Source organism: Falco punctatus, assembly GCF_963210335.1.
Source record: "Falco punctatus genome assembly, chromosome: 3".
Lineage (NCBI taxonomy): Eukaryota > Metazoa > Chordata > Aves > Falconiformes > Falconidae > Falco > Falco punctatus.
Genome location: NC_137582.1, coordinates 35,022,737 through 35,050,314, shown reverse-complemented (window position 1 = coordinate 35,050,314; position 27,578 = coordinate 35,022,737). Strand labels below are relative to the sequence as shown.

General features: G+C 37.7%; 2 protein-coding genes across 2 annotated transcripts in view; one reads left to right on the top strand and one right to left on the bottom strand.

The window, feature by feature from the left end:
• Positions 1-6,021, bottom strand: part of SLC7A13 (solute carrier family 7 member 13) — a 46,205-nt gene extending 40,184 nt beyond the window's left edge. Inside the window, exon 1 of the mRNA XM_080381914.1 lies at positions 353-6,021. Coding sequence (XP_080238040.1) covers positions 353-1,076 — 724 coding nt within the window. The 5' untranslated portion in view covers positions 1,077-6,021. The remainder of the gene's footprint in view (positions 1-352) is intronic.
• Positions 6,022-6,188: 167 nt separating this feature from the next.
• Positions 6,189-27,490, top strand: LRRCC1 (leucine rich repeat and coiled-coil centrosomal protein 1). Its single transcript, XM_080381856.1, has 19 exons — positions 6,189-6,354; positions 6,504-6,709; positions 7,070-7,135; positions 7,907-8,074; positions 9,623-9,792; positions 9,893-10,102; positions 10,720-10,922; positions 11,687-11,873; positions 12,203-12,351; positions 13,531-13,735; positions 16,754-16,893; positions 18,220-18,421; positions 19,393-19,578; positions 20,656-20,830; positions 21,518-21,681; positions 22,586-22,794; positions 22,992-23,129; positions 25,874-26,009; positions 27,254-27,490. The coding sequence occupies exons 1-19, from the start codon at positions 6,296-6,298 to the stop codon at positions 27,374-27,376; spliced, it is 3,096 nt and encodes a 1,031-aa protein (XP_080237982.1). The 5' UTR covers positions 6,189-6,295; the 3' UTR covers positions 27,377-27,490.
• Positions 27,491-27,578: the final 88 nt, after the last annotated feature.

Here is a 27,578-nt window from a genome sequence, read left to right as displayed (position 1 = left end):
GCACGGGTACCTTAATTCTTTTCTAAAAAACGCACTGACACTGACACTGAGAGAGACAAAATGTAACCTTTTAAAGTATGAAAAAACCCCAAGTTTATGCATGAGATTTTAAATTAACTATTTTGATTTCTCTTGTACTCCTCTGGAAATGTCAGTCTGATTCTGGAGACTCCACAAGAAGCAAGAAACCTCCCTAGAGAGACCAACAATGCCTCTTCTACCAGCTCCAACAAACACAGGACTCATGTAAAACATGAGATCCTATGGTCTTGAAACAAGTTCTATCAAGATGAGCTGAGGAACATAGTAAGAATGGCAACTGCAGAACAAAATCTAAAGAACAGTGAGATACCTGCCATATAATTGAGGGACCACCAGCCACCATATGCGTACAGTCCTTGGAAGAAGGCTTCAGCAACCTCTGATGGGTTGGGCATTTCTGAGCTGAATGCATCCTCAAACCTGGCCAGACTCTCCTTTCCCCCACCAACGAGGAGCACTATGCCACCGACAGCAATCACAGACAAGGCCATCATCTTCAGCAGAGTGAAAACTGTCTGCACCCATGCAGCCATTTTGACACTGCAGCCATTCAAAACGCCCAGGGACCAGAGAACGGCCAAGGCCAAGCATTTCTTCAGTGCTTCAGGTGCAGGGCAAATGCCGTAGAAGGGCTGGGTGGCATACTCAGCAAACAGCAAGGCACGAGCAGCATTCGAAGCTGGCTTGGTAAATGTTGACGTCCAGATAAACATGAAGGCAGGCAGGGATCCAAGGCCTCTTTTAATATGGCTGTACTCTCCTCCAGAGAAGGGCAGCGCAGCTCCCAGCTCCGCATAGCAGAGGGAACCCATCAGAGAGACCAGCCCAGACGCAATCCAGATCGTTAGCGCAACGCCGACATTGAGTAAGGAATGCTTTAGCACTCCTGTGGGAGACACAAAGATCCCTGCCCCAACGATTGATCCTATAATAAAACTTACCCCATCTAAATAACCTATATTTCTTTTGAGTTCTATCTTGGCTTTTTCTTTTCTTTTCACATCTTTGGGATCATTGCTTTTTCCTTTCCCCATTTTTTTCTGATTTTTCACAGCAGATTATATGACTCCAGAGGCTGGATTACATGTATTGCCCTTTCGCTTTGTTCTTAGCAGACTGTCATGGTCCTACTTGCTAGTGAAATGTTACAGGAAGCCTGGCTTAATCATTCAGAATAAAAGCATACTTTGGGTTCTGATGCCTTCTGTGTGAAGATGATTAACCAAATACTTAAAGAAACACTGGCAAATCATGTACATGTTGGTTTAATATGTACTTCAGAATTTATTAAGGTCTGGAGGTATTTTTACAGAAAATGGTGTAACGAATAATGCACAGTAAATGCTCATTTCTCATCTGCTTATCAGCAACAGATTTCAATTTTTTTTACGTGTCTTCAGAGACAACTGCGAGAGGTGGGTAAATGTGACCTTTGCGTCAGGCCTAGGGAAAGGGGAAGGGTATAGCAGCCTGAAGAAAGAAATCAGCCCTCCTTACATTATTGACAGTGACATGGGCATTAGTTGAACAGCCTGTACTATTTTTCCAACCATCAATACATAAAATGAACAGTGATAACCAGTCATCACCAGTATGATTTGCCAAATCCTCATCACTCAATGGGTATACTGGAGCTTGTTTATTTAATTTTTAGTTTATACTGATTAAACACTGCCCCAGAAAAAAAATTACCAATTTTTTTCCCAGCTTTTCTTGAGCATTCATCGTTATAGTAGTACCCAAGCACTTCCTAAGCAAGTATGAATCTTTGGACACTGCATTGAGGGGAAGGGCTGTACCATCATTTCCATTGTCTGTATGGCGGCTGTGGAACAGAAAGCTGAAAGTTCCCACCAGTTTGGTGTGTGCCTTTTAAGGTGCAGCCACTGATTTTTCTATGTATTTACCAATCCTTGGTACATTTTATGTTCAAAATACAGAAAAGGAGCTTCTCTTCAATCAGATGTGGATGTATCATTGCCGCAGATTTCTGCTCCAAGAAAAATGTTGGTGTTTTTTAAAGAGATATAGAGGAAAATGGGCAAAAAGCAGGAAACTAACTGAAAAAGAAGCTAAGCATATACCTTAAGGGTTGTTAAGTGCCCAACTAGTAGCTACATAGTTCTTACGTTTTGCCAGTCAAGTTGCGGAACCAATTTACTCATGGCTTTTACAGGGTCCAACCTGAAAGACACAGTGCTTCAGGTAAGTCCTGAACAGCATGATTTTCACTCAAATACAAAATAAATTAGCGTGGAAAATTAGGTTTACGTAATATGTCATCATATGAAAGACCTTTAGTTAAAGTAGGCATGTGCACAGACTGTTATTTCTTAATTTTTTCAATGACTTGGTTAAAGTAGGTTTCCATCAGCACATAGAAGCTGTGCAGCATGGTCAGTGACAGAATCCACAGCTCCAGAGAAGCTTTTAACCATAAGACAATTCTTCCATCTTCTGCAAATCATTGTACCACAACCAGGACAACTATATACTTTCACCTTAAAAAACAGCAAGTCCTACAGACTACAAAAATTTAGTTCTACATGAAATACACCTCTATTTATAAAAATGTGCATGCATTTTAAATTGCATTTATTCACTTTATAGATTGCAATATGTATTTAAGTATGCATTTACCATGTATTATGAATAATTCATAATAAATCAAATATTTATTCACCAGTATTCATTAATCGGAACTTAAGTGTGACAAATGTTTTAAATTGTTAAAATATGTAATTTCCTGTTTAATTTCCGTGCCTTTTCTAAGTCTCCTTCTCTGTGAAGGCACATATATTTTTTGATATCCCACAATCTTCTAACTCTTTATTTTAGGTGTTCAGCCATGTACAGCTGGATTTGGATTAAAACAAATCAGTATTACACTAAATGGCAGCTTAAAGTACAGATGCAATTGATTTTGTTACACTGTTCATCCTACAGTACATTAATTTGTTGTACAACAGAAGCATTTCCAAAATCTCCCAAGCAGCATATTAATAAGGATTTTTTACTTCTGACAAAGCTGCCCAATTTCAGAAAACCCCACTGAGATTACTACTTTCTTGCGTGTGCTTTCTGCCTACCTCAGATAAATGTTTATAGACTTTCAGTGAAATGCTTTGGAGATTCATGCAAAGTATGCTTCTCATTTTGGTGTGTTGTTGCCAGAGTAGGAGGAGGTAAGAGCAGAGGTAATGACAACATTCCTACAAATCCAACAAAAACTGACATTCTGGAAACAGCACGCTAACATGAGCATTACCAGGGCAGAACCTAGTAAAATACAGCTGGTTACACAACAACAGGTAGTTTTCAGCCAAACTGCTTTCTTTTTTAATATGTAAGGGCAGAGTCTTCTGAAGTATGCCATAAATATTCACGTCCCAGTTTGTCTGTAAAATGTCAAACTCCTCCCTCTGGCTAAGAGGATAAATTGCCACAGTCTGTATGATTATGTCAGGGTGTCATACGTCAGTGTCTCCTGCCTCATACCCAACTACGTACTCAATACCTGGACAAATTCACTTTGATGACAGTATCCAGAGACGCAATCACTGGATATAGGGCAAAGATAAATGATTAATATAACCTCGACACATCTGTAAGACAAGCCTAAGATTCCCCTGATACATGGAGTAGACCAAAAGGTTGTATCATCATCAAAATAAAACGCCAAAATACCACAATTTTTATAGTCAATAGGGAACGACATTCCTTTTGATTGCCAGCTAAAATGAGGTCAAGAGAGTGCTAGGTAACAGCTATGGTTGAAAGCTGAAACTTCAGCTAATCATTTCTAGTGTTCCTAGCATTTAGGACCTTCCCTTTAAATTTTCTTTTAAAATTCTTTTAGCCTTCAATGTCAAGTTTTTAATTATCAACTAGCTAATTCTTATCAGGAATGATATCTTCAGTCACTGTAGTTTCTCTAGATTGAAAAGAAACCAGTTTAGAAAAGTAATGGAAGAATATTTTTGTTGCCTAAAATCGATATGTCATATTTTGTAATTGTGATTAACTGAATTTCAATGTACTTGGATGAGAAGCCTCGATTTCAATCTTGTCAAGAATTTTCTGTGTGTACTCACTAGTCCTTCTTATGATCCACTTACTGATTAGATGGACTAGAAAGAACCCCATCTGTCTAAACAATGTCAGATTTTAAAACATTTATTTATTTCCTTTTCAATCAACTACAGTGTTTCAAGCATGGTATTGACTTATCACTGCACCATCACAAATCTTTTAAGGGGAGAAGATATAGAAAAATTAGAAACCACTTTGGCTTGCAAAGTTTCAGTAACTCTCCTGTATTGCCTCTGAAAAAGCTTTCTGTTGCTGACATTCACCAAGGATAAAGAAGCAATGGAACAAAGGAAAAACCTGAAGAAACCTTCTAGGGAAAAAAGTCAGTGTTATTCTTCCTTGGCAGACATCCAGGAACATACTGTATTTAATATGACCGATGAATTTGATCCTCCCTTTTGGTCTCCTCTTCTTCAGCTCACCTTTTGTGGGGAACATTACATTTCAAAGTAGTTTTGTCTTGCCTTCTGAAAGGAGTTCAACAGCTATTCAAGGACTTCTGTTAAGTTCCATTAGAGGGAAGACAGTTTACTATTTGCCACACCAGACCCCATGACCATATTCACAAACTTATTTAGAATATGAGTCTGCACATAAGAGACATGTGACAAACTACTGCCTTGGCAATATTCCTGTTTTCCTGTTCCTGGTACTCTGCCAAACTTATTGCACAAACTTATTTTTACTAAAAGTCTTAAGGATCTACTTGTTTCCCTGGCAGAAACATCATTCTACTTTTATTATTGATCATGAAACAGACCTCACACAGCAGTCAGCTATTGGCAAACCAAAAAACATGGGAAAAGTCATTGTTCTGTGACATGCTAAGATGTTTGCACTTGCATCCTATACAGGTGTTCATACTAGCTGTAGAGTTTACTTTAGTATTTCTCTTTGATAAAACATCAATGTAGGTTCATTTGCATGAGCTACTGTATACATTCATTTTTGGGGCTGCAAAGTGTGAAGAAAAGCATGATGGATTTTTTGCAGTAAACAGGTATTAATAATCACTGGCTAGCGAGCATGTCCAACAATAGCACTCATCTGTATAAATGCAGATATTTAAAAATTAAGTGTCTAGTCTTTGTTATGCGCGAGACATGAGTTGAAACTCACCCAGTCCCAGCAATGGCTGTATTAACTGCCCACTGAAAATGATTCCCCTCCTACGTTTAGATGGTTAGATGAATCTACTCTATCAGGACAGGCTTGCATTTTCTACATCAAATGCTCAGCATTGCACTGTAAATGCTTAGCGTTGCACTGTAAAGTTATACAGTGATGCTATAATGCCATGAAAAATTAAGTTACTCATGAAGAAATGTCAATGTGGAATTTTAAAGGTGTACTACAATAGCACTGATATTAAAAGGCATGCACAGTGCCCAGTCCAAGTAAGAAGCCCATTAGGACATATAGTCCAGCCTTACTGAAATTGTTTAACCAGACTTCACCTTCAGTTACATTTCTCTTCAAATTCCTGGTCGTACTGTAACAGCCAGTGCCTTGTCAGTAGTTACAGTCAGCCAGAGGCTCTCCCCAGCCATGCAGGCCAAGCAAGATCCCAGAGTCCTGGCCGGCAGAAGGCCGCCAGCAGCTGAACACAGTGCCGTGCCTCCCCTGCTCCTCAGGACCCAGCAGGGGTCCCACCACGCATAAATACCGCGGTGGGACCCCTGATTTCCGTACACAGACCCCGAGCAGGCCAGCCTGTGGGCAAGTACTGAACCAACGCTCCGAAGTGCTGCCAGGGCTCCAGTGCGTTAGAAAATGCCGTTCTACAGAGCGAATCTGTGGCCCCTGCCCAGGCCAGGCCAGGCCCGCCTGCGCCAGGGCCCAGCTTCGAGCCACGGCTGGGGTAAACTCTTAATGCTGCACCAGCCCTAAACAAACCCAAAACCTCCACACCGTGAGCGCTGTTCATACGCTCAGGCCGCCGGGAGGGCCCTGCCCCACGGCTTCCCCGCCGCTGGCAGGCGGCCCACGCCCGCCGCCTAGCGCAGGTTCCCGGGGCCCGGGGGGGGGAGCGGGGAGGCGCTGCTTGGCGGCCACGTCGTTGTGAGGGCTTTGCGTCTTAGCCGTAAAGCGCGGAGCGTCGCCCGTGGGAGGCGGGGGCAGTTTGAAGTGAAGCGGCGGTTTGTGCGGGCGGGCCGGCGGTATGGCGGGGGGCTGCGCCATCGCTGGCGAGCTCAGCCTCATGGATAAGGGCGTTAAGAGGTGAGGAGCGTAATGGCGCCCCGCAGCAGCCGGCACTGGGAGCGGGGCGCTCGGGATGAGGGGAGGCCGGAGCGGGGCGCTGGGCGGGTGCGGGTGGAGCGGCCTGGGGGTGAAGCTGCCCGGTGGCGACAGGGGCCTTTTTTTCGCAGCCTGCTGGACGTGTCCCTGAGCTCGGGCCTGCACACGCTCAACGTGCACTGTAACCGCATCTCCAGAATCGAAGGGCTCAGCCACCTCCGGAATCTGCAGCATTTAGATCTGTCATCAAACGAAATCCGCCGGATCGAGGGGTTAGATTCCTTGGCAAACCTGCGCACCCTAAGTTTATCCTGTAACCTGATAACGAAAGTGGAAGGTCTGCAATATTTATTTATGTCTATTCAGCAACTCGTGAAGCTTTTCTAAGAGTTGCATTAAAGCTTGCTTCTGGAAAGTATGCATATAATTAAGGTTATGCGAAGTTAGTGAGCTACTAACCATATTATTGTGTAAATTTAAAAAAATATATAGTCTTTGTATGATTTATCATAGCAATATGGTGTTAACTTATAAGGGAAACAGTTTATATATTTTTTAGATTTATTGTAGTTTATTATTGTAATTTGTGGTTATGCTTTTTAAAGGCTTACTTTGCAGGTTTTGATTTGATGAAAGCAGAGCATTCTTCTGAAATTCTTACTGTTGTCTGTTGTTTTTTTCCCCTCATTTTGTTTAGGACTGGAAAAGCTCTTTAATTTAACTTTACTGAATTTGTCATATAATCACATACATGATCTCTCTGGTAAGTGACTTTAGCATGTGCAGTGCAGTAAAAAGCATTTGCCGGACATTAATTTTTAAAAACTTGACCAAGTTTATTTTTAGAAGCTTCTAGTTGTTCAGCCAATTGACTGAGTAATGCTACTAAAGGTGCAATTGCTGCTACTATCAGCTTTCAAGTTTCTAACATCAAGGATTGTTCAGAACTGGATTTTCTTCTCCTGTATACAGCGAGGCCAAGCTTGTTCACTAAGTAGTATACTAAACATTTCAAAAAAAATGCTTTTGGAAGCATTTAGGAAGATTTTTCCAAAAGATTCATATATTTCCTTTTTGTAGGACAAAAATGCAACTCTGGATATGATGTGAAAGTTCTTTTCTAAATCTATTTGTTGAAATGGTGAATTTTTACTTCTAAGATTTTTAAACTGTAGAATCAAGGGAGTTTGTAATAGAAGATTTAAAAAAACATTGGTAACAATTTTGTTAATGAACTGAGTAACAAAAAGGAACTTCAAGCAAAATGTTTATTTTTACATGCTGCTTAGCAGTTAAACTAATCTATTTCTTTGAAGTTAGCTCTTATAACTAGTTTAAGCATTGCACTGTGTGGTAGTGTACCTTAGCTAATTAATATATGTAGACAAGGATATGGAGCAAAAGTTGTTAGATCATTTCCAGTTATGATATATTATTTGCTGAATGTTTTTCAACAGGATGCTATTTGTTCTAAACCCAATAGTCTAGGATTGCTTCAGAAATCGTTATTTTGTGGTTTTTCTCAAATTTTCAGGACTTCAGTACCTTCATGGAACCAGTCATAAGATTAGCCATATTGACCTACATAGCAACTGTGTAAACAATATTAATCACTTACTTCAGTGCACAAAGGGGCTGCGCTGTTTGACAAATCTGACACTGGAAAAAAATGGAAAAGCCAATCCAGTTTGTCACAGAGCAGGTATGGGTCTCCTGTTAGGTAAATAATTTGTGCTCATTACGTCAGTGATTTCCCTTAAGCTGTGAGCCAGGTTCTGAAGCTTGCAAACCCTTTTGTAAACTGACCAGCCCGCAGGAATCTAAATTCTGTCAAAATTAATCTGTTTGCCATTAAAAAAAATACTTTTTCTTCCCCCTGGGCATATTCTCAACATTTTATCTACTTGTATGCTTTGATAAGGCTCAACTTTACACATATTATTTTAGGTTAAGGCTGGAGATAGGTAAAGAGTGATGGGAAGAGAAAGTATTGCAGAAATAGGAGGGAAGGAGTATTAATATTATAATGTGGGTGGGTGGAGAATGTGAAGAATGACGATAGAGATATTGAACTATATAGAATGCGGGCAGGCATGGGAAGTAGATGTTTGTCTGCTGATAGAGACCACAAGAGGAAGATCAGTAATAAGCACTGTTAGCCTTTTGTCCTTGTCCCACAGCTTCAGTAAGCAGTGATAGACTAAGATGCTCTGCAGTAATCAGCATTTTCATCAAAATAGGCAGTGGTTTCACTAGCAGCATGGAGCCAACCTGGAGGAATATGTGTGGATACATCACTTTCAGTTGTGTTGGGTTTCTGGGTTTGGGATAGGTTTTTTTCACTGTTCAAATGTTACACCTTGTGTTCAAACAAGTTAAACTGTAGCATCCTGTTTTGCTGCAGGTTTTGGTTTTTTTCTTTCTGTATAAGAGAGGGGGAAATCTCTTACAGGAACATAGAAGTGGAGGATTGGTACTTTCAAGACAGCTCAAAGATAGTCTCATTACAAAGAGTAGAACAGTAGGAACTACAATATTACAAAATAGCAACCATATCATGAGCATGTAACTGATACAGGTATAGTATGTGTACAGTTCTTAGAAAGAAACTTCAGAGATAATTGAGGTTTTCAAAAGCACCCATGAACAAGTTTTACAAATGAATTCAGGCACCATGGATGCAGTAACAGGCTATTATAAAGTTACCAGGATAACTTGGGAAATTCCACTAATTTTCTTCTGTAAGTGTTTACATACCTCTTCATATCTGCCTTTTTGGTGGCACTTGCTTTCAAAGCTGCAGCATTCAGAAGCCAAAATTCTATCAGTTTAAATAAATCTGTTTTCAATGCTTTACAGTTTCATAACGCCTTACTTCATTAACTGAAGAAGCATGAGGTTACGTAAGCCTTTCAGAACTTGCCTTTACCTTATATTTGTCTATCCTTATACTTGATACAACTGTTTTGGTGCAGTAGGCCAATATTAAAAGGTTGTCTGTGCAACTGCAACATGCTGATGGTGGTGGGGAAATCCCCATATGGACCAGGACTAGGCAGGCAGCTTCCCAGTTAATTTGTTTTGTAATGTTGTCTATTGAAAGTCTTGTGGGTTGGGAAAGATGAGACACTTGCAAATAACTCACTCCTTTTTGTCTTCTGTTAAAAATGCAATGCATAATTTAAGATGACATACGCTAGATATTGCCTTTGGAGATTAATTTCAATTTAAATCTGGTCTTTTCCTCAAGGTTATAGAGAAATTGTTCTTCAGGCGTTGCCTCAGCTAACAACTCTAGATGGAAGAAATATTTCTGCTGAACCAGCGGACCCAGCAGAAGAAAACTGTTCAGATTTGCAGTGTTTAGAAGACATTTTAGGCTGTTCGGTTTCATCTGGGTTCCCCTTATCCAGAGACCAGGTGCCATAGTTTGTGTGTACTGTTTTTAAAATTGATACGTTTCATTTTTATATTGCATGCAACTCATTAATGTTACAAGGATTGTCTTTCCTTTTCATAGGACCATGTTACCTTACCGGTGTTGACACCTCATATTGACCAGGCATTAGCTCATTTTCATCAGCGTACAAGAATACCAGTACAAAGTGCCATGAGCTCCTCTACAGAGCTTGTCTCATCTTCAGAACCAGAGAAGGCTGAACTTGATAAAATATTCAGTGAGATGAGGATTAAAAAAATAGAAGATCAAATTTCACAGATACTGCAAAAGGTGAATTTTTTTCTGTGATTGCACAGAAAGTTTTGTTTGTAAAATGAGGTGTACCTTTTGATTGCACTTTGAATCATGAAAACTTTCATACTGAATAAAAACCCTAGTGTTTGGGACTGGGAGAACTACTGATCGTAGTATATTGGAAAATTGTCTTCTGGTTTTTACTCTGAAGCCATCAATATAGTAACTGAACCAGAGTAAAATATGAAACACAGCAAAATACCTGGCTTACAGGGTTGGTGAAAATTAATTTTGCTAATAGTCTAAGTTGGTCTCATATGTTTGTCAGGAATGTTTTTGTAACAGTTCGTGGCGTACCTTGCTTATTTGTTTTATATATTGCACCAAGCTGCTCTGCCTAGGGATTTTGCCAAACTTCAGGTATTTCAAAGATACAGCTGTGTTCTCAAACATGCTGTTCTGTTTGGTTTATATTGTCTTCAAAGCAATGAAATGTTTTAGCAAGGGGGGAGGAGGTTGTTTGGGAGCAATTGTTTACTTTTCTATCAAAATTATTTTGTGTGAACTTTTTAAAAACAGCACCTGAATAAGTGTGAGAAACTAACCGGTTAGAAATTGCAACTTGTATAGATAAAACTTTGATCTGTTATTAGGTATCTGATACCTCAAGAAGGGAAGCTCCTCCAAATGTTCTGAAAGCTAAGAGAGACACAGATCCAACTTCTGAGAGCGAAAATGAGAGTGGGAAAGAGAACAACAGAAAGATTGTGAAAAGAAGCAAGATCCCTACTTACCGTAGAACTACCTTATCTACTAGGTGTCATGCAAATCATCTTAAGAATAAAATAATTGACAGGTATCCCAGTGTTTGCAGTATAAAGCTAAAATTAGTTAAGATTAATATTGTCAGAGTGAACTAGTAGTTTGACTTGAAACATTTGGCTGAAAGTGGTAGATTGGGTAAACTAGCTCTGTTAATAATGCTGTGAAAACTGCTAGCTGCTGAGCCTTTGCTTGGTCATTTCCCTATATGAGCATTTTCTGTCTTGAGGTGAAAAGGAAATTGATCTGAAGTTTCCAAAATTAACACTTTCAGAATTCTAACAATTTACATTTTCATCTTTGTTTTAAATTGTGGTTACAGACAAATTCTCCACAGACAGAGGAACTGAGTCATTAAAAAATAATAATAAGATTTTATGATGTCAGAACGATGGTCAAGGATATAACTGCCCATATTTGGTGATGAAACTGAGAATGCTATAGTAGTTTGATTTATATAGTAAATATCGGAAGTGATGAATAAAAGGTGATATAAATTGGAATATTTTAGTTTAGTCAGCCACTGCAGCTCTACAGCTACTCTGCTTCTCTAAAATTGTTTAATAGCTACATGATCATAAGGTGTTTTTCAGGTAGCATCTGCTAGTCCTACTTTTTTTACACCTGAAGATTTGAATTTAGCTGTTTGTTTTATGATTTGCTTGCAAGTTACTTTCTGTGTGATTTTGTACTCTGTACAATTCAACTTCTACACAGAACTCTAAAATTTTGACCTGTTATAAAGTGTCTGAATCCCCTGTTGTTTTTTAAACACACCTTGATGTCCTGCTGTTATAGGGAAGAGAAGAAGAGTTCCTCAAAGTGTCCACGCTCCAGTCAGAGACACACTTATCCCAATTCATCATCAGATACTCGAGACTTAGAAGTAGTGGGAAGAAAAGCTGAAAAGTTAACTGGAATACAGAGCAATATAGAAAGAGTAGAAGAAATGAATTCAGATGCCACAGAGGAATCAACATACCAAGTATGTTTTGCATCATTTCAAGTTAAATATGAGTATGTCTTCACCTGAAGACAACTATATGTCTCCTGGTGAAATTTTAATGTGGGAAGTGACAAAAATAATTGCATGTAGATAGTATCAAAAAAGTTGTGGAGTTCTTGCACTGTCTTTGGGAGAGAATTTATTTCATTTTATGGTGATTTTTGGCCTGGTTGATTGCACTTCCCTTTGTCATCCATGAATTCCAGAAAGACAAAATATCTTATTCTACAATTATGAATATTGTTTGTCCTTTTTGGCCACACTGGAATGTTTTCTATTAAGCTGATGCTTGCCGCCTTATTGTTTAGGTACTGATTCGAGAACTGGATCAGGAGAAAGAAAAGAGATGGAAAGCAGAGCAAGCAGAGAAGAAATTAATAGAACATGTCAGAGAGCTACAGAGACATGCAAAAGAAGAAAAGAATATTCAAAGTATGGCTGTATACACTTCAGACAGGTGGGGAAACAGTGCTGTAGCATAAAAGTTTGTTTTGGTTTTATTAATTCAAGACAATTCAATTTATAGACTGAAGAAATGAGAACAGCTTTAAACAATATGCTTGGAAAATAATGCATCATGACATAGTGCTAGAATTTCTCTCAGTATTGCCTAATGTGAAATTCCTTTCTGCAGCTTTCTTCCTGTTCCTGTCTCAGAACAGTACCGGTATGTCTATTTACCTCCATTTCTAGCCATTACTTTGCAAGCAGTCTCTATCATAATTACACTTTACCTTGTAGCTCAAGCCCTAGTAGCTGTCTCATGTCGTATTTTCATCTTCCAGTTCCCAGTCTCCCTTTTCACTTATACATACAGTGTTCTTTTTTTCCTGTATGGTGCACTTGAACAAAGATGTTTGTGTCAGGCTAGAGTTGGCCAATAGGCAATATGTTGTGCAGGTCAGGCCTAGCGTATCTCCTATAGACTGCTACCATTATCCTTGTGAGTTCTGAGCAGCATCTTTCCCCGGCCCCCCCCCCCCGGATTTCTCTCTTTTAACAACGTATTGTTTGTTCTCAGCTAAGACTGGAGATGTCTGCTGTATTTTTATTTTTTCTTAACTGCATTGTAGTTATCAAAGTTACATTTTCCTTTTTGTAAGGAGGAAACAAGCCAAGTGCTTCCTGAGTTGCCATTCATGTCTGGCTCTGATTGTTTCCTTTTTTTCTTTTTGTTTTACGTCCACTTTGCACCTTTACTTGTTACTACCTTGTATAAGAGGCTTATTATGTTCCTTTTCATTTGAAATAGATCTTATGTCAAAAATTACTAGAATATTTAAGGATATTTTAAAGTTTTCTGAAGAAAATTATTAAATTACAAATTGATACTATATGTTTGACTACTGTATAAAGCAAAGTGGTACTGGAATGTTATTTCCTTAAAGACCTGTCTATGAGGTTGTCTCCAGCTTAGTTTCTTTCAAAATGAAACTTCATCTAGAAATGATACACATTACTTCAGTAATATTTTAAGTATTTTTAAACAGGTTTACATGATAGTGCTGTAAATAGTAAAACTCAGCAAAGAACAAGATATAGTGCTACAATACTTACTAATGTCTTTTTCTCAATGTATTTGGCATCAAACTAAATACTAAAATGTTTGTAATACTTTAATGGCATTTATTCTCAGGCTAAAGGAACTGATATTGAGAGAGAGAGATATTAAAGCAAGACTGCAGGCAGATGTCCAACAGTTGAAAGGTGAAACTGAAAGACTGACTAATGAGTTAAATCGGGCAAGAAACAAAGAAGTAGAACATCAGAAGGCCATGCAAGCTTTAGAAGAAACACTGTCCAAGATGGAGACACAGAGGCTGCAGCAACGAACAACAGAGGTAAATATTTTCCATGAGTAAATAACACAACGACAACAGGATGGCTACTATAGTCCTAGATATTAATACGTGCTATATTTTACGAGCCTTAAGTCTGAGTTTGCCACAAAAAGACAAGTATCCTTTTTAATCGCCAATTAACGTATTTTATAAATATGTCATGGATGTGGTTTTAAGATAAAGGAGAATAAGTCCTATGTACTTAACACTGAGAGTTGATATTTTCTGAAAATCAACTTTTTAAAAATGTTGCTGAAATCAGTAAAGATTTTACTAATGGTATGAAAATCTGGTGGTTGTTTGTTTTGCTGATCTAAAGAATCAGATGATTTTAATTGTGACCATAAAAATTGCTGAGAACTTAAAGATTCTGGTTGTTTCGGGTTGTTTTTTGTTGTTGTTTATTTGTTTGCTTGGAATTTTTGGTTTTGTTTTTACAGCTGGAGAAGATAATGATGCTTTTGTTGCCACAGGCACTTTGTTCAGTATACTAATACGTAAAATCAAGATGCTGGACCAGATACTGCCACTATTTCTGACTGACTAATTAACTGATGAATTTTCAGTGGTCAAATGCTCCATCCTCCAGTATCTGTTCCTGTTGTTTGATTCTTATTCCTGTGTCACTGAGTGCATCCACTTACAGAAAATGAATCCTAATATATCCATTGGGAAAAGTGTCTGAACTGCTAGTGTGGTGCTGTAGGGCGTGTTGTTGCTCAAATACCCTGAAAGGAAACAGAATTGGGGAGGGTGCTGGTAGCCAAACTGTAAGAGCCACTCAAGTTATGGATTAGCCACTCTCCACTTTAGGCTTGTTTAGGCACCTGAGTGGCTCTTCCATTTCCTTCCTTACCTGTAAAGACCCTGAAGCTATTACGGATCTAGAAGTGACCTTCAGTTTAGATCAGGTATCTGCTTGTCATTTTGAAAACTGCTAAATTAGTGATTTAGAGAAGAGTGGATGGTTTTGGGGCCTTTGGTTTTTTTGGTTTTTTTTCTTTTTCTATAAGAAAGTAAATATTTATATATGAGGTTTTTATTTTTTCTTTGAGTTTGTAGAAGTAATCTCTTCTGATAGTAGTAACATCTTTTTTATTAACTGAAGAATTTTAAGGGAAGGCCTTTGTTCCTGTCTTTAAGATTCTGTAGGAAATATTCTTTAATAATTATGTTTAAAAGAATAATCATGATTCTCTAAGCCTAACAAACTCTAGAATATTTTATAGAGCTTTTTCATAGTACACATTGGCAGTTAGCTTCAGTGGTAAATTTTGGTTACTTATGGTAGTCACTGTTCAAGGATTCCAGTCAACATTACTAGATTACTTCTTTAAGGGGTTCAAGATAAATAAGTTACAATGGATCTAAATTGTACCCTATTTTCTAGCAGTCTTTAAATTTGTATGTGTTCTCACTTGAAATTTTTGTTTTTAAATACTGCAGTTTAGGAGAGAATTGCTTCACTTCATCCGCAAAACAACAGGAATGCAGTGGGGATGAGTTTAAGTGTTGCTTATGAAGAGGCTTAATATGTAGAACATGAGAACTTAAGTTCATACTCAAGCCTCATAACGATTTTCATACAACTGAAGTTACTGTATGAACTTTAGGTACCTCTAGCACTTTGAAGCTAGAACTCATAACATGCAGCAGTGCTTATGTATCTTAAGGGACGTTGCAGGAGACGATAAACATTGGAAACAATGTTTTATTTATCAGTGCAGGACATGCCTTACATGTTCCTTAATTTTTTATTTTTCTTTTTTTTTTTTTTTTCATTTTGATTAATTGTTCAAAAATCAAGTTGCAGGAACAGATTTAGGTTGGGGTTTTTTTATTACTTGGTCTTTTTTGTTTTGTGGAGATTGGGGTTTGTTTGTTTTATTGTGAGTGTTGGAAATCAGACCAGTTGTTTCTTGCATTCTAGCTCTGCCATTAGATAACTGACACTTAAAACTAATCTTGAGTAGTCCATTAACCATTCACAGATTTGATACTCTGGAAAGCAGAGAGATTAGAATTGTGGAAGTACAGAATGTGGAGGCCCTTTGCTTTGCTTAGGAGGACAGATTGACAAGATAGTTGTTACTGCTCGCTACTTGATCACAATAGGATTGAAATGAATGCTACAAGTAATGATTAAGAGTAAGAAAGTCTCCATTAATATCACTTCCGCTGTTTCTGTTACACATTCTAATCTGGAGCCTTCTGAAGTGTCTTGATTCTGAATTACCATTTCATGAGTAATTAAAACCTTTTTTTATAACTTTTTTCATATTTTTTTCCTACTTGTTGCGTCAGAAAAGACAGCTTTGTATGTAAAAGGCTTAAGATTATACGATGGATTTATTCATAAAAATTTGCAACAAATGGAAAAAAGTGGATTATGTCACCTGGTATTTATAATATTTAATATATATTATTTAATAATATATATTAAATCATTAGAAAGAAGCTCTGTTCAGCAACTTTAAACTGTAAAACAATAAGATACAGATTTTGGTAACTGTGGTGTTTAAAAAAGTTATATTGGATGCATCTAAAAATATTTTGCTTGAAACTAATGCAAGTATTACAATACCAGAGATTGTAACTGAGGAAATCATTCTGCAGATATATTTGTTCTCCACTTTTGGGTTCTTCATACAAATTAAGTAACTGTCCTTGGTTCTTCCTAAAAGTTGCTTTTTTTGTGTGTGTTGTAGTAAATTAATCTAAGACTTAATTTTTAAAATCTTGTCTTAAATTTCTGCAAGTGTAACAAAACAAATTAAGCTAAAAAAAAACGAAACACACACCACAAAACATTCCTTTGTCTTGGGCTAGGTAACATAATAACATTCCATAACATTTTGTGAAAAATACAGTTGTGGTGTTTGCTGTAAACATAATGGCCCAGGTAGACATGTGTAAAACTTAATAAAGCACCTGTTCCTTTGTACTCTAGTATAAGACATGAAGAACAGATTACAGTTTTAAGAAAATCTTGTTCCTCTTTCTATTAATTCAACACAGATGAAACAGGTGCAAGAAGCAGAGCTTAAAGCATCAGCAAATGAAAGAGAAGTACAGTTACTTAGAATATCCTTTCGACAACAGAAGGAGAAGATAAAACAACTACATGAACTTCTTATATTAAGAGAGCAAGAGCAAAGGTATGGGGTCTTCTATTTTCTTTTCAGAAGTTAATGGAGATGCTAGTGTTGCAAATGTGTTTTGTTTAAAGCCATTCTGCAAAGTGTGGCTGTGGTTTTGGTAGTTTGCTCTTTTGTTAATGGGAGAGATGGTCTTTGTAAAAATGTAGGTGTTTTCCCACCCATTTTCTTGCTCACTTAAGCATATCTTCATATCTTGTAGATTCCTGACTCATAAAGACAGTGTAGGCAACTGTGTTTTTCCAGCCTTTCATTTGATAGGTTCTTGTCTTATTATATGGCTGAATTCCTTTTAAATATTTCAATTGAGGAAAGAATCGGATTAAAAAAAATCACATATGATTTATTGTCTGAAGGTCTGCATATACTACATAACACGAAGTTTAAAAAAAAAATAAAAGTCAGCTTCTATAGTATCTTGTTTTAGGGTGGGTTGGTGACTTGCCCATTTAGTTTGAAGAGGAAAACTTGGCTGTTTTCCTCATTCATTTCAAAATTTCCTGTTTCTTGGAGAATACTTGAACACCAGATCTGTACTATTTAGCTAATACAATTAAATATGTGTGCAAACTAAAGCAACAAGTGGTGTGTGGTATACTAGTATGTGAAGGAAGTTGTTCATAAAATAAGTTGGTTACAGTTCTTTAATTTTAGAAGGATAAATTTATTCCAATACCAAGATAACTGCAGGTTTAGATGGGAAGAATCTGATAGCTGTGTTTTGAGAACTTCCAGTTATTATCTCATACATCTCCAAAAGACGTAATGTGAAGGACAGCAGGTATATTTTGTGTTTGTGCTTTAAGACAGATGAACAGAATAGTCTTAAAGTACAGGTACTTTTGCTATAACATTCTCCTATAGGGATGCTTTCAGACAGGAAGGACATATTCTGGAACTCTTTAGGTCTCCACTGCTGTTGCTTTTCAGATTTTGGGTCTGAACAAGGAGAAACAGTTGAGTGAGGATGAAGAGAATGACTGCAGAAGAGGTTATACAGTTCTTTTTTCCCCCGATTCCAATGTCTTTTCCAGATCTTTGTTAACAGCAAAGCAAACAAACGCTAACAGCAAAAGAGCAATTGAATAATTTCTACAGCAGTTTGAATTTAAAAGTAAGGTTATTCCTTTGGGTGTTTTTAACAGTACTCAGCACAGTTTTCCTCATCCCAGGGCCATTGTCATACAAGACTGAAATCTGTCTGTGAAACTGAGGCATTTACTCCATTTATTACGTAGTTTATTGTCCTTTTTAAGAAATTCTATGAAAATTAAACAGTATTGTGAGATACTGCAGGTCTTGTCTCAAGTATATGTTTAACTTCAGGAAAGAACTTGAAACCCGAGTTGCTTTAAATGGACCTGAATTTCAAGATGCTTTGTCAAAGGAAGTGGCTAAAGAGGAGCAGAGGCATGAACAGCGTGTTAAAGAATTTCAGGAGAAAATTAATACGTTAAACCAGAAGTACAAAGAGTTAGAAGATGAGTTTCGTTTAGCTTTAACCATTGAAGCAAAAAGGTTTAAAGAGGTGAGACTAAGAGAACATTTAATCTCAAGCTAAATGTAGTTGTAGTTTTCTTAAATGTGTAGGGTTTGAGGGGGCAGTTGTTTTGAGGGTTTTTTGATCCAAAGTCTCTCCTTCAAGGATTCATCTAAAAGTATGGGTAGTAAGCCTTGGAATATCAATGATTGGAACACAGATAGGAAATGCCAAGTCAGCACTCAAAAAGCCCAGCATTTTTGTTCATAAGTAAAAGTTAATCAAAAGAATTTAGAAAACCTTCTGTCTGATGGTATTAATATCTTTTAAAAGATGTTGACCTATTAGAACATACTAAATTACTGTAAAAACTCCTTCATGTTTTGCTAGGGTTATGGTTACATATATTCTAATGTATTTAATAATAAAGTTCTCTATTGTTTAAATTTTCAAAACTGAATTTTGGATAGCATTTTGAAATTCAAATTCAAAACTTGTTATGAAATTCCTTAGATAACTTATTTCTATGGCTAGTGTTCACATTATTTTATATGTTAAATAAAATTTTAAATGTTTCATCTTGACTTAATACATGGGAGAAGAGGGGAAAGAAAAGACTGGGGTTTCACCCTTCAAAGCTTTCTCTTGCAAGGGAAAAAAATATAATTAATTCTAAGTTCTTCTGTCCAGATTTTAATATTAATCTTAACAATAAGATTAAGTCAAGGCATTGTTTTCTTTTCCTAAGATATGTTTTCTGCTCTACTTCCCATCTACCCATTGATTTGTTTTTTTTCATTCTGTTTTTACCAATTTGTAGCTGAGAAGAACCAGTTTTTAGAGTTGAGGTATCACCAACAAACTGGTAGAAAACTAGTCTCAGATATTAACTGATTTCCCATACTGTTGAGGAACCTCTGTTTCCTTCTTTATTTGAAATTCAAACATCATTTGTGTGTATGTATTCACACTTTTTCCAAATGTTAGCATTTTTCAAGTCTTATCTTATAAAACTTTAGGTAAAAGAGGGTTTTGACAGTGTTGCTGCTGATCTAGCTGAACATAAACGAGCCCGCTTTGAGTTCGAACAAAAGGAAAAGGAGATGGCAAGTCTGATCCAAGACCTGACAAGTATAGTGAAAGAACAGAAAGCAAAGATTGCAGAATTAACAAAAACAAACGAAGAAGCTACAGCAAACCTTAAGGTACTTGTTTCAAAACATTTCAACTACCTACATGATATTTTGGTAATATTTTATCTATAAAAGCTAACAATTCCATACGAGGTAGATTGACTGAAAGACGTTAAGTTTCCTGTTGCACTAAAACCTAGTACTCCACATCACCCTTTTTTTCTTGCATCTTGCACTTCTGTTTCTCACAAACACTGTTCCTCATAAAGCAAAATCTAGACTCATGTCTTCAGAAGTGCACTTCTTGCCTTGTTTGCACTAACAGTTTGTGTATAATCAAGTGGCCACTCTTCACTGAGATTTAAAAACCTATATTAATCGCCCTGACCCTTTGTAAATACAAAGTAATGAAATACAGTTCTGCAGTGGCCACTGTATGTGAGGTAAAGATGAAATTGAATAAATAATCAAGTGTAGTTATTAGCAGCTTAATATCTAAGAGTTGCATAAAATTAGCAGTATTAGTCATTAATCTACTAATTGTCTAATTTTAAGGTTAAATACTGTGGGCACAGTTGCTTTATCTTCTGCTATTGATCACTGTATAGTAACATACTGTAGTAAGTAGATCCTTAAAAATCTTGGAAACACAACCTTTAAACTGTTGTGTGAGCCAGTCCATGTATGTATCCAGTCCCTCTTTATGTTAAACCTTCTGTGCAGTACAACCCCTGTGCAGCTGTTTCTCATCTCCTGCCCTACATGTTGCTGTTGGGGTGTACAAACACTGCGTGTTGCTGTACAGAATAAGATTCTGCCCATCAGTGATGTTGCTAAAAACAAGGTTAAAAAATAGCTACGTTAAACAGCTGTAATCTGTAAAACAAAAAGTAGCCTGCATAACTGCATAATTTAAGGTGGGTATTTAGAAATCAGCTTTACAGTTTCCTGGGATTGAAATATGTCTATTTGAAGCAAATCGTTTGTGTTTCATTACTGGGAAGAGATGCAGATAGAACACTGTATGCAAGCAGTATCTTCTTCTTTTGTCACATGTAAGTACTACTTTCCTAGCCACTTATATTGGTGTGAAATTTTGAATAGTTGTTTTAAAAGATCTAATTGTGTTTTTCTAATATTCGTTCGTAGTGTCGAACTGGAGAACTTGAAACTGTGATTGAGGAGCACAAACAGAAGGCTATTCAGGTTGAACTTCTGAAAAAGGAAAATGGAAAGCTTATTTCTCAGCTGACAGCCCAGGAATCTGTGATAGACGGGTTAAAAATGGAAAGGAAAATATGGGGGCAGGAGTTGGCACAACAGGGTAATTTTTTTTTCTTTTGTAGAAAGAAATTGTTGGTATTCAGTGTCATACCTTTTAAAGGATGCCTTGTTGATCTTATGCAGTTGTAAAGATGGCATGCTAAAATAATCTTCTGTAGTACACAGGCCATTATAGGAACTGTAACAGCAGTAGTGGGAGCTATTTGCAAATACAGTTTACCTATTTCCCAAAAATATCAAAAAAACATGATGTTATGCAAAAAACTTTCAAATATGAAACTAGGAAAACATGGATTTGTAAATATTGTTATGTAATGCTACTTTTCTATCAGATAAGTCTAATGGGAAAATTTCAGTATATATGTTAAAAAAAAGTAAGTGTTAACTGCTGGGTGAAAAAAAGCTTGGGCTTTTATCACTTTTCACTATTCATGTAACTCAGCACCACCTTGTGGGTTGTTTGAGATTAGCTGGGTCTGTAAGAATTACTGGACTTTTATCAGAGAATTTCACAAAGGATAAAATACAGACCTTCAGATCTACGTTTCCTCTTTAAGTTTTACCTACCTACAGATTAAAGCCCTGCAGTGTTTCTAGTGGGCAAAATGGTCATGTTTGATTTTTAAGGTGGTTATTACCTTCGCCTCCCTCCCCCTCCTCCAACATTTTACAACTTGAAGTCATTTGTAAAATGAGTGCTGTAGTGTGAATATCCTGTTTTATCTAGGAGCTCATCTTGCTCAGGATCGGGGAAAACTGGAGGCAAAAATTGAAGTTTTAACGAATGAGGTTGAGATGTTAAAAAAGCAAAAGGAACATGACAGTGATACAATAAAAATTAAAAACAAAATAGTGGACGATCAGACAGAAACAATTAGGAAATTAAAAGAAGTAAGTGCCATGTCTGACAGTTTGTGTGCTTACTTAAAATTAAGACTTGCAGTGAAAGTTGTTGTAAAAGTCTGTAATGAAAGCTGGCTCTGCACTCCTAGTTTAGCAAGCACGATCAGGCTGTCAGTGGCAATTGATTTCACTGAGTGCAGATGAGGGCCTTGTTTTAACGTGGTGTACAGAGATGCTACTTAAAATATCTCTTTGAGCCATATATATGTGAAGACTTTCTTCTCTTTGCCTTGCTTCAACTTATTCTTGATAATGATTTTGTAAGAGGAAAAGCTAGGGTAGCGTAATTTTTCCTGTGTGTTTAGAAGAAAAGGAAAAAAAAGTTTGCTTCAGATCTATTTTACAATGTAAATATTTTTTTCTTTATTATGTTCTTGTAAATCAGTATTTTAACAGAAGAGCTACTATGTTTTCTTCTATTAATTCCATTCATGTCATTTAGAAACGTAAGACTTTAGATTATTAATCAAAGTTTTATAGCATGTTACGTCAGTCAAGGTTAGATGCGTTACTCATTAAGCTATATAGCCACGTAACAGAATGTGAGCTCAGTGATTTGTGTATGTAGAATAAATTGTTGTATTAGTTATAAACTTTTTTCTTAACTTGCTTTCAACTTCAGATTTATGTTTTGATGTTTTGTTGGTTTTTAATTCTGACATCTTTCAGATGAAGATTATTTAACTGGCTATCACTTTACTAAGTATTTTTCATATAATAATATGTTTAAAGAGTAAACTTTCACATGTCCCTCTCTGCCTTATTCCAGCATAGACTAAACACATATTCTTAAAGGGTATTTAACAATATAGTTATGTTATTGAATATAGTATATTTAACAATAAAGTTAAAATGAAGGGAGTTTGTGTTCTAAAATATTTATCTCCTAAAGGGCTTACAAGAAAAAGATAAACAAATCAGAAAACAGCATGAAGAAAATCTGGAAGCTCGGAAACTTTTTCAAGTACAGTTGGATGAAAAGGCTGCTGAACTTGAAGAGCTAATGGGAAAATTAGAAAGGCTAAATGGAAGAAAAGAGGAATTAAAGCAACTGCTAGAAGAAAAAGAAGTAGAACTTGATGACGTTAAGAATGCACACAGGTGACAAAAGTGGCAATAATCCTTTGAGATCATCATAGTACGCAACACTGCTCTGAAGTTATTCTATGGTCAGAGAGTACTTGCTTGCTATTAAAACCCACAGAAATATAGAAAAATGGAAGCATGGAAAACTTTTTTACTCCCTTCTAAGAAGTGGTATCTATATCCATTGTAAATGTGTGCGTTTTATTTTTCAGTGCACTGAAAAAGAAGTGGCAAGGTAAAGGAGACCTATTAAGTCAGCTGGAGGTGCAGGTTAAACAAATGAAGGAGAGCTTCGATATCAAAGAGAAACGGTTGATTGAAGAGAGAAACAAAAGTCTTCAAACTCAGAGGTGAGCACCTTAATAGCTTATTTTGTGACTGCTCAGTTGGTATAGAGTTGCCCTGTTAATAATTGTACAGAAATGTGTGATTATATAGTGAAAAAATGCATAATGCCTTTTTAAGTACTTGGTGAGCCCAGTTGCCGCAAACTCTGTGTGCATAGACATAATTCTTGCTATACAGGTGACTGACTTTGTGAAACTAGCATCCAGCTACAGTATTTTTTCCTTGTAACTTAGCTATGTTCCTATTTTCTTTGAAAATACTTGGACTCTACAGTCCTTCCTCCCTAATATGCTCATTCCACCACAATGCTTTTGATTTACCTCTGTGAGGAAACTTCATGTCACGTTTGCATGATAGGGACTCTTATACAGTCATCAAACATGCTGGCTGGAGTCATGCAGTGAAGATGCTTGTACACGTGAGGGACAGTCTGTAGCAGAGTTTCTTTGAGCATGAGCCTGTCAACCTTTTAGCTTGTAACCAGAACATGTGGGACAAATTGGTTGCAAATTGCAGATCAAGCCAAGCAGCTGTGGCTTGCATGTGGGCTTAGAAGGGGGGCCACAGTGCTTGGCTAATGTCTCTGCAGGATAATGAAAATACCTCATGCACTTTGGAGGAAATTGAGGACAGATCCTCAATATTTGTCACAAGAATACTAATAAATCATAGAATTGTTTAGGCTGGAAAAGATCTTTAAGATCATTGAGTCCAACTGTTAACCTGGCACTGCCAAGTCCACCACTAAACCATGTCCCTAAGTGCTACCTTTAAACGTCTTTTAAACACTTCCAGTGAAGGTGACTCCACCACCTCCCTCCAGTACTTGACAACCCTTTCAGTGAAGAAATATTTCCTAATATCCAATCTAAATTTTTCCTAATATCCAATACCCAGTTGCACCTCCCCTGGTGCGGCTTGAGGCTGTTTCTTTCCTCTTGTCCTTTCGTTTGTTATCTGGGAGAAGACAGACACACACCTCGCTACAACCTCATTTCAGGTAATTGCAGACAGCTATACAGTCTCCCCTGAGCCTCCTTTTCTCCAGACCAAACAACCCATGGTTCTTAGCCGCTCCTCCTAAGACCTGTGCTCCAGACCCTTCACCAGCCCCGCCGTCCTTCTCTGGACACGCTCCAGCACCTCTACATCCCTCTTGAAGTGAGGGGCCCAAAACTGAACACAATATTCAAGGTGCGGCCTCGCCAGTGCCGAGTACAGGGGGACGGTCACCGCCCTGTTCCTGCTGGCCACACAGTTTCTGATACAGGCCAGGACGCTGTGGGCCCCCTTGCCCCCCCGGGCACACTGCTGGCTCCTGCCCAGCCAGCCATCAGCCAGCTCCCCCAGGGCCTTCTCCCCCAGGCAGCTTCCCAGCCGCTCTGCCCCAGCCTGCAGCGCTGCCTGGGGCTGCTGTGACCCGAGGGCAGGGCCCGGCACTGAGCCTGGTTGAACCTCCTACAACTGGGCTCGGCCCATCGGTCCAGCCTGCCCAGATCCCTCTGCAGAGCCTCCTGCCCTCCAGCAGAGCGACACTCCCCCCAGCTTGGTGTCAATTAATATTTCAGCCTGTGATAAACAGACTGTTTGTAACAGTTACCTGTCATTCTCTTCTCATACAAGTAGCAACAAGTTTTAAGTTTCTTTTATTGTTTCTCTTGTACTGTCAATTTTTTTGAGCAGTTAATAGTAAATACAAGATGATACAGAAACAAATACTCATAACCCAGAAAATAGGGCCTTAGATGATGCTCAGTTATTTTATGTGTTCAATTATAGAGAAGTATGGTAGACTGCTGCCTGTGATAAGCTCAGATTGTTAGTATGATTTTTACTGTACCCTTTGGCCCCTTTCTCTTTTCTTCTTTCCTCCCAACTATTCTTAAGAAAGGAATAGCTAGTTAATTATTTACTACATATTTATCTAGCAGTGATAACCCCAGTGTTACTGAAGGAATAAGCTAGTATGATGATTTTTTGCTTTACAATTTTAAATTAAATACTTTGATGAATTATACTTTCAATATTATTTTAAGGAAGGTTATTGATTAATAAATGAAAGAAAATAACTTGATGGTTGTGTTTGATTTAAAAAGCAAACTCACAAAAAAAACCACAATTAAGCAAAAACCAACCACCTCAAATAGTCCATAGTACCAGGTTTTGAAATTGTTAGATGATCAGTAGTGAAGCTGAAATTCTGTCCCAAATAATTCTGTTTTGCTTCAAAATTTTGTGGTAAATCAGTTGTGTAGTGGAATAATTTGCCTTGCCTTCTATTGCTACGTATGATAGAATTATCCTCTAAAAGCAGAATTTGCTTGCAGTCAAGGAAATACTTCTACTGTGAAGCAGACACTTCTCTCTTTCTGTGAGACACAGGCTTACAGGCCATTTACAGGGTTGCATAGTTCAGTCTTTGGCTTCTCAGGAAGCAAAAGCCTAAGTAGATGTTTGAAAATAGGTGGAGTTCTTACCCATATTGACAGTAGGAAGCTCAAATCTTCATATTCTTTGCTAGTAATTAAACTCTTTCTGCTGAGAGGAGTGCCAGAAGCCCTAAACACAGTGCATGAAACTAGAACACATGCTTGAAAAAATGACATGTTCTGATGCTAGATATTGAAATAATTGTCTTCGTGCCTGTGTTATTAAAGCCTTATCAAAGGCAGAATTGAGCAAAGCAAAATACTTCAGTTGTTTGCAGGAATGTGATTTTTTAAAAATTTTTTTTATCATTTTTTAGGATTGCTGTGGAAAAGCTTCGTGAAATGGATAATGCTTTTAGAAAACAACTTGAGTCAATGTTGGCAGCCCATCAGGAAGAGCTATTGCAGCTGGCAAACGAAAAGGAAAAACAAATAGAAGCAGCAAATGAGAAAGTAATTTTAATACTAAACTTACATGTTTACTGTATTTTAATTTTTATTCTAAAGCTGCTACAACAGTGGTGCTTGGAAGTCACCTGTTTGTATCTATCTGGCTAATCTCTGGCTGGAAACAGCCGTGGCTTAATCACAGAATCACGTAGGTTGGAAAAGGCCTTTGAGATTATCAGTTCCAACTGTTAACCCAAGACTGCCAAATTAATCACTAAACCACATCCCTAAGCACCACATCTAGGTGTTTTTTAAACACCTACAGGGATGGAGACTCCACCACCTCCCAGGGCAGCCTGTTCCAATGCTTGACCACCCTTTCAGTGAAGAAATTTTTCCTAATATCCTCCTAAACCTCCCCTGGTGTAACCGGAGGCTGTTTCCTCTTGTCCTTTTGCTTATTATCTGGGAGAAGAGACAGACACACAGACCTGGCTACAGCCTCCTTCCAGGTAGCTGTAGAGAGCAATAAGGTCCCCCCTGAGCCTCCTCTTCTCCAGGCTGAACACCACCACTTCCCTCAGCTGCTTCTCATAAGACCTGTGCTCCAGACCCTTCACCAGCTCCGTTGCCCTTCTGTGGACACGCTCCAGCACCTCAATGTCTGTCTGTCTTGTAGTGAGGGGCCCAAAACTATGCAGTATTCGAGGTGCGACCTCACCAATGCCAAGTAGAGGGGGACAATCACTTCCCTTGTCCTGCTGGCCACACTGTTGTGGATACAAGCCAGGCTTGGCCACCTGGGCACACTGCTGGTTCATGTTCAGCTGGCTGTCAACCAGCAGTTCAGTTTACTACTCAAACTGTACCATCATGAAGTTCTGTATCGAAGCAAAGTAAAGTTGCCATGCTATGTAGCTGTTACGAGTCGATAGCTTAATATTTCCTAATCTATACAGGCAAGAATAATGATGATTATGCCAGGTAATTAATTTCACTCACCCAGGCCAGTGTTAACAGTTACTGTTCCTGTCATATACTGCATTCTTCCTTAGTGTGACAACTGGTGCTTTCTCTGCATAGTAGGTATTTTGGTTTGATACATTACTATCTCCTAGCAAACTAATACCTTTTTTAAAGCAAAATTCTGCTACTGCATCCAGCATCAAAAGTAGTGCATTGCTTATTTAAACATAAGCATATCACTCTTGCATAGCTTATCAGTGTTAAAAATTGCCAAGATTATATGGTTTTAGGTATATTAAGGAAAAGCAAGAATTCTATTTGATCTCCATGTGTTCTTTCAGGTTTACTATGTTGAAGAAGAAATGCGGCAGCTTCTGCAGGAAACGGCAAACAATAAAAAAGCCATGGAAAACAAAATAAGACGACTTACACATGCACTGAATGATATTCAACAAGATCTTTGAAGATTATTAATATATACACTAAAAATGTGTATTATACATATGCAAATTCATATGCTACAATGCACTTTTCCTTGTTTTCTAGGAAATAAATTCTTTGTGATATATTTTGATGGTTTAGCAATCAGACAAATGTTTACATTATTTTCGTAATAGTTATTTCTAGTTTTTTGTTACTGTTCACTATTTCACTGTTTTGTCAAAA